The following is a 6,796-nucleotide window of genomic DNA, read 5'->3' as shown; positions in this document are numbered from 1 at the left end:
TTAAACTCTCTTTGTTTTCCACAAAAAGTGCTTAGGTTGTCATTTCCTTTTTCTTCAAGTAAGGAGAGGGTGTTTGAGTGTGGCTCCAGCCCAGCTTTTTAAATAATGTTTTGTAGACTCTGGGAGATCCACGAAAGCTAGCCTTATTGTGCAGTGTAGCTTTTTGGATGCAGAAGTTTGTTTGCTTTACAGCAGCTGTGCACGGTGTGGTGTTAACATCTGTAAGACGGGACAAACACTTAAGACACGAAGTTAAGTGCAAGAAGTGGACAAGTTGAGAAGAAGCTTTTCTTTCCATCTCCTTCCTTTTCCTCTTGCTTTGTGCTGCTGTTGGAACCAGAATGGGTCAACTGTGTGGACGATGCATGCAGCTGCTGCAGGACTTCATTGCCTTTGTTCAGAGGATGTCCTCCGACCTGGTACGCGGCATCAAGGAATGCTTAACCCTGATAAGCAAATGCTTCTGCTTAAAACAAAACAGCTCTAAAGCCAGGCAGTTGTACAAACCCATCCTGCACCCTCATGAGAGGGTGACAGCACAGGAGTTTCTGCAGCATATTGAAACAGGTAAGAGGGCTTATTTTTTCCAAAAGGGCTGTGAAAAAACAAGGAGATTCACTTTGTGGGTTGAAAAGAGATTGCTGACTGAACTGCTTTGGCATGGCACATAGCAGCTTGGTGATGATATAGGAAAGGCCAGAGCTATAGAGCGTTTTCTTTGTGTACAGGACACCAAGGGCTCAAGTGGTGTAACAGTCGAATCTAGGTAGAAATGGTCAGTCACTTTCTTGCTCTGCCACCACTGTTAATACTTAACCCAGGTAAATATGTTTCACAAAAGTGAGTCCTTCTAGTACCTGAAGTTAACTTTTGAAGTCAGGCACTGAAGTCACAAGGCTGGAAACAAGCTGTACCAACACTGGACGTTACATGAGTGCCAAGCTGTGAGCAGGCAAATCGTGGTGTGGTCCTGGCTCAGTTGTACACATCCCTGTCTGCTGGCTGCAGAACACCTGGACTTGCACTGGGGGTGTCTGCGATGTATGCATGGGAAAGGTCACAGTTGCCCTGGGACAAGCACCGTTGGGCTCACAGAATTCCAAGCAACTGGTCTGCCTAAGTGCTTTTGTGCAAACATTTTAAACACAAGGCTTGAACACAATCATGGGATTCTGCTTGAATCAAAAGTAGATCCATAACTCTTCATGTATCTCCCCTGCTTTTTAGGCTACCTGCCTAATTCCTCTGTAGATCCTTTTGTGATGTCCTCTCTATCCTGTCTTAGGATACAATAATATCAATAGGAAAACTCTTTATATTTCACTCCTGCAGGCAGAGAGTATCACCTTGGATTAGTGTGCTTTGTCAGTTGTCCAACCTAAAAACATTCCTTGTCTCAAGCTTAGGTGGGGCCACTGCTTGTTTGGTTTTGCTTTGTCTCACAGCTCATTGGGTATATTGCTTTAACAACCCTAGGTTAAAGCTACTACACAAAATTGCATAGCCTTCTACTTTCATTTGTGTGAAGGGTGTGGAACACAAACTACTATTTCTTCACTTGCTTTTCCAGGGACATAAAACCATCTTGTGAGGGGGACCAGAAGAGACAATTTTCCTTGGTGTGACAGTTAATGCTGTTTGAAATGATCTGTCATGGAAAAACCTTTGGAATAATTGCTGTGACACTAGTTGTTTGAAACATGCGTGCATTAGCCTCAGCTGGTGTTAGCTGGTGTCATTACCCTATGAATGTGGGGGGGTCTTGTGCTGCTGATACAGTTCACTAATTGTTGCACATTAAGCACTGTCTAAATCCTAAAATCCATATCCAGATCTTTCATCTTAATGGACAGTGGAGATCTTCCAGGGCTGAACTTTTCTTCTAAAGACTAGATTACTCCTGACTGTATACTCCTGTATACTCCTGGCAGTATCTCAGATCAGTTGATGGATCAGGAGCAATGAAGGGGTCGTCTGGAAAAAAATGAATTGAGGCCAGAATGACCCTTTGCAGCACTCTCTGGTGCTTTCTGAAAAGATTAAGTGTATTTTTTCTTGAGAAATCCTTTCTTCTCTGAGATGGGTCTTGAAAAGGCTGCTTTGTGTTGGATACTCAGGAACTGGGGTACAGCAACAGGAGCATAGAGCTTCTGTGACAGCAGTACACTGATGGCAGCTTGTGCTCTTAGGGATATTCCAATGTCCATGATACAACATACGCAGCACCCAGGAAGAACCACCAACGTTAATTCTCTGAGTGTCCAAAATTTGCTGCCAGGAGAGATGGACGCAGGGAAGCTTCACAAGGAGAAACAAGACACTTGCCTCTTACCTTGGCACTCAAATGTGTAGTTTATTCTGAGGTGGCTCAAAGCCAGCCTCAATTCTGGACAAATTCTAATAAGCAGGGAGCCAACATTTGGACAACTGGGGTGCAAGGATAGATTTCATGGTTGATCATCATGCTCAGCTGTTAGCTAGGGCAGCAAATACTTGATATTATAGCATAATATATATATTACCTCTCTTCCAAACAAAAATGCAGATACAGATAGCATAGAGGGAGATACAGATAGTCGGTAAGTAAGGAACAGAATTAAACCACATGAAGAGATTTGGTTGGTTTGTTTTTTTCTAAAACCTTTTGCACACTGGCTAGTCCTTTCCTCTGTGTGTATTGTTAATTATTAAACAAAATTGACCTCTATATGAAGCAGTTCTTCTGTGAAGCCCACTTACCTAATCCTGAAAGTAGGAGTTTGCTACTCTTGACATGTCAGCAGCTTTTAATGGCTTGAGATATTGGCTGAATTTTGCAGTGAAGCCTGAAAGCTCACACCCCTCACATCCCTCTTATCTCTTTATCCCATGAGAGGTAAAGTAGCTAGATCTTGTTCACAGAGATATTTCAATCTTTAATGCACTGCTTTAATCTATTGTCTGAAAATACATCTTGCAATTGTGTGCTCCACCAGTCAATTTATACTTCATTACTTTTCAAACACTTTATGCTATTGAGCAGTGGTTCAATGGCCCATATTTTTTCCACACATTATAGGGACATTATATAGTGACTTACAGAAGTCGTGCATGACTGCTGTTGCTTGATGGCTGTTGCTGAACATCTGGTTTATTCATAGGGGAACTATCATACTCAAGAACAGGTAGGCTCATGCTACAGATCTGAGCCTGAGGCAAGCCCATTTGCAAACCGGGTTGCTATTTCCTGAAATCCTTTATTGTAATACCCAGGACAGGAAACGTGGTGAACTTAAAATGTAGTAAATTAGAAATATATACATCATGTTCAGTAAATATATTTTAACAAAGATCTTTTGTGATTCAGGAAACGATAAAAATTTTTATGGTGAACAAGAACACCTGCATTTATACTGTATAGCTTAAAAGTGTCTAAAGGTTATAATTTATCTTGCTTCCAATCACTAGCTTTGTGAGCTTCACAAGAGGCATTGGCAAGGACAGGTTATTCCAGGTTCATTTACTGCTTCTGCTCATTGAAACATGAATAAAGATAGATGGGCTCTATGGAGTTGTTGCAGTGCAAAAATCCTTGTGTGTTTGGTTGGCTGTAAATTTTAACTTCTTTTGGCAAACTAACCATTTTCAGATGTTATTGAGTCTGTGCTGTCATTGTACATCTTTAGGTTTTGAAATGTCACCACTTGGAAAGGACCCTCTGGAAGCCTTGAGGACCTTAGCCTTTTCAGAAAACCCAGGTTTACAGCAGTCTGCTGCCCTCTATTACTTGCATATGAGTCAGCACAGTAAGTTATCTCAGTGCCTTAGAAAATTTTCACATAATTATGAACTGGTGCTAGTACTAGTTGGAAAAGTACTATTTCCAACTGTGAAACTCCCTTTGATTCATTAATCAAATTTATTTTTGTTTTTTCTTTCATACTATGTTGTTTGCTAAGAAAAATGGAAATGCTGTCATTGCCATGTGGGCAGAATCATTCTGGGTTTTGCTATGAGAAGGTATCTTTCATGATTATAAAAGACTGACATTTATGTAATTGTAACACTTCTGTAAAACTCAACAGAACCCAAAGTAGTTACGAGTCAGTGTATACTGAATCTCCTGAGAACAGCACAGTCAAAATACAGTGCAAAGAAATGGACATAATGGATCATGTATAGTTTTGTATAATTTTTTGAAGAGGACAAAGCTGTAGAGGCCAGATTGTAGTGGAAATTTATGAAGCAGGTGTTCTTTGTCCCAGCTATTGCAAGGCAGCACTGAGGTAATTTGTAAACAATTGAAAGTCAGCCTAGATATGCCAAACAAAATTCCAGCAAGATTTTGGGTCCTACAGAAAGGTAAAAATCCCAGCAACAAGCAGGCTGTGATTTACTTATTTATTTATTTTCTGTTTCTTTTTTATTATTATTATTTTTTATTCTGTCCATGTATTTTTATTATTATTTTTGTTTATTTTGATTTACATTTACTTCAAGGGGAATATTCTGACACTTGGCTTGATAGCTTTATACCATGGGGTTTTTGCTGGATAAGAAGTGCAGATAGCCACCACATGAGGAGCTGCTGTGGGGTGGAATGACTTGTTTGGTAGCAAGGCATATTGCTTCCCTTCCTGTAATGTTTTTGAAGTACTTGATTATTCAAATCCTTTTCAGGAAACTTGCCCTGTTTTGCTAGTAGCAATGGATTTAAATGAAGTGGAATACCTCTCAGCCTCTATATGGGAGCACCTGAGGCTTAAAACCAACAAGAGAAAAATGTGACTGCAGTGAACAATGAGATTTCTGACTATTTCCTCTCATTCCTGCAGTGAACATCTCCCTGCCTGTGGAGCATCTGGAACCCTTCTATGCCTTACTACGGTCTGCTGACCTGGAGGTGCAGCAGATGTCTTCTTTGTCCCTTGTAAACTTCTTGCTAGAAGGAAATAGTAAGTAATTAACACATTCTCTCTTCAGGTGAAAAAGCATCTCTACAGTCAGTGAGGCAGAAGGAGGGCGCATCTACACACCCAGGTCTACACAAATCCAGATTCCTTTTTCTGTGGTCCTGATAGGAGAGATGTGAGTCTCTTTCTATCTGCAAACCACATAGATTCTAGTGGCACCAGGATATACCACATCCCTCCAACTAGATTAGATCATGTGGCAAGAGATCTATGTGGAAAGGCTGATAAATTATTCCCAAAGTTGTGGGAACACCTATATAATTTTCATTCTTGGATCAAGAGCCCACCACTTACCCTTTCAAGCCACAGAAACAGCTCTTATAAATACATCCTGCCTACGAGACAGTGCCTATTTTCTTCTTATTTATTAACTGGACCTTGGTCTTAAATTGCTTGCAGATTAAAAAAAAAAACAATTAAAAAATCGTGTTATAGAAGTCACCATCTTCTGTAGCTAATAGGGCAAATGTAATTGATACTGGATCTGGGAGCTGCAGATGAAAAACTTCCCAGTAAAGTTCGTACTGATAGACAGGGTATGAACACCCCACACCATGTCAATGGAGTCCTTGTTGCATCTACCATTGTGCTCCCTGGCACCTGGGCCACAACAGGTATGCCATTACACTAGCCCATAACTGCAGAAGACAGGGTCGGTCTTCAAAAAAGCTAGCTTTTGTTTGTTTGTTTGTTTTAAAGAATCTTGCTGCAAATACCATGCCACTAATTACAAGTAAAAATTAGTGCTGCAGTTGCACTTTTCAGAATGAACCTTATTTTTGAAACCAGAATTGCTAGCAGAAAAGTTTGGGATTTTCTGAAATAGAACCACTTGCACTCTTTCATGAGTCTGAAGAGGAATCAAGCAAACCAAGCTAGGGACTGTGAGTGCCTTTCAATTTTTTTCCATCTTTGGCCTATGTTGCATAATCATAGTATAGACCCCCAAAGCCACCAAAGGGAAATATATTATCTTCACAAAGGCATTAACTGTTTATATTTATTGTTTGTCCATTTTTTCTTGAATTTATGAATAGTTGACAAAGAATTAGTTGTCCAAATGGGTTTACTTGAGCCAATTCTGGATCTGCTTGAGTCAGAGGATGCCACTGTCCAGTGTAATTCCTGTGCCTGCACCATGACTTTGGCTGTTTCAGGTGAGTGTGCCATGCTTTCCCTTTATCCTCTGCAGTGATTTCATTCAACTCTTACCTCATATTTCAATGTGAAACAACCTATTTGTGATTGGTGTAAGAGTCATAAGATGCAGCAACAAATTTTGGTATTCCCACATCATAAATTCAACCTCTTGAGATTCCAGTTAAGATCTTTTTTATCAGTCTTTCTGACCTTCACTCTCTTATGATTACAAACCTTTTTCTGATTTCCAACCTAAGTATATTCATGATCAGCTTATTTTATTTACCATCTGCATTGGCTTTTGCTTCAGCAGTTCTGCCTTTCTGATGTCTATGCTGATGAGGCTCCTTCATTTTACTAGACTGAAATTTAAGGCTCCTCCTGTAAGTGAGGCTCTCCGTTCATCTTCATAGTCCTTCTGGGTGTCAATTGTATATTCCAGAAAAAGAACATAGAATTGCATCTGCTGTTTTGTGATACCACAGACCTCAGGCATTATTACAGTCCTAAGATGTACTCAAATGCTGCAGAAGTTCCACTTTTAACTTACGTCTTCTGAAAGAGAGGTCACCAGAAATGTGCAGTATTTCAGCTCGGGTCTTACCTGTATCTTCTATTGTGGCATCCAGGGAAATATGTTTTATGGTATGTCTCTTGATAACACTTGCTTTTCTTGTGATTGCATCACAGTGATATTGTCATGC

General features: G+C 40.2%; 1 protein-coding gene across 1 annotated transcript; it reads left to right on the top strand.

Annotated features, from left to right (window-relative positions):
* Window positions 1-341: 341 nt before the first annotated feature.
* Window positions 342-6,109, top strand: LOC104409054 (vacuolar protein 8-like; the record flags this gene model as incomplete). Its single annotated transcript, XM_010018834.1, has 4 exons — window positions 342-567; window positions 3,666-3,785; window positions 4,815-4,934; window positions 5,990-6,109. Coding segments are annotated over exons 1-4 (586 nt in total), but the record flags the coding sequence as incomplete, so codon positions are not given.
* Between the last annotated feature and the right edge of the window lie 687 nt (window positions 6,110-6,796).

This window comes from Nestor notabilis, unplaced genomic scaffold, assembly GCF_000696875.1.
Source record: "Nestor notabilis isolate BGI_N333 unplaced genomic scaffold, ASM69687v1 scaffold33297, whole genome shotgun sequence".
Lineage (NCBI taxonomy): Eukaryota > Metazoa > Chordata > Aves > Psittaciformes > Psittacidae > Nestor > Nestor notabilis.
This window is presented reverse-complemented; position numbering and strand designations above follow the sequence as displayed.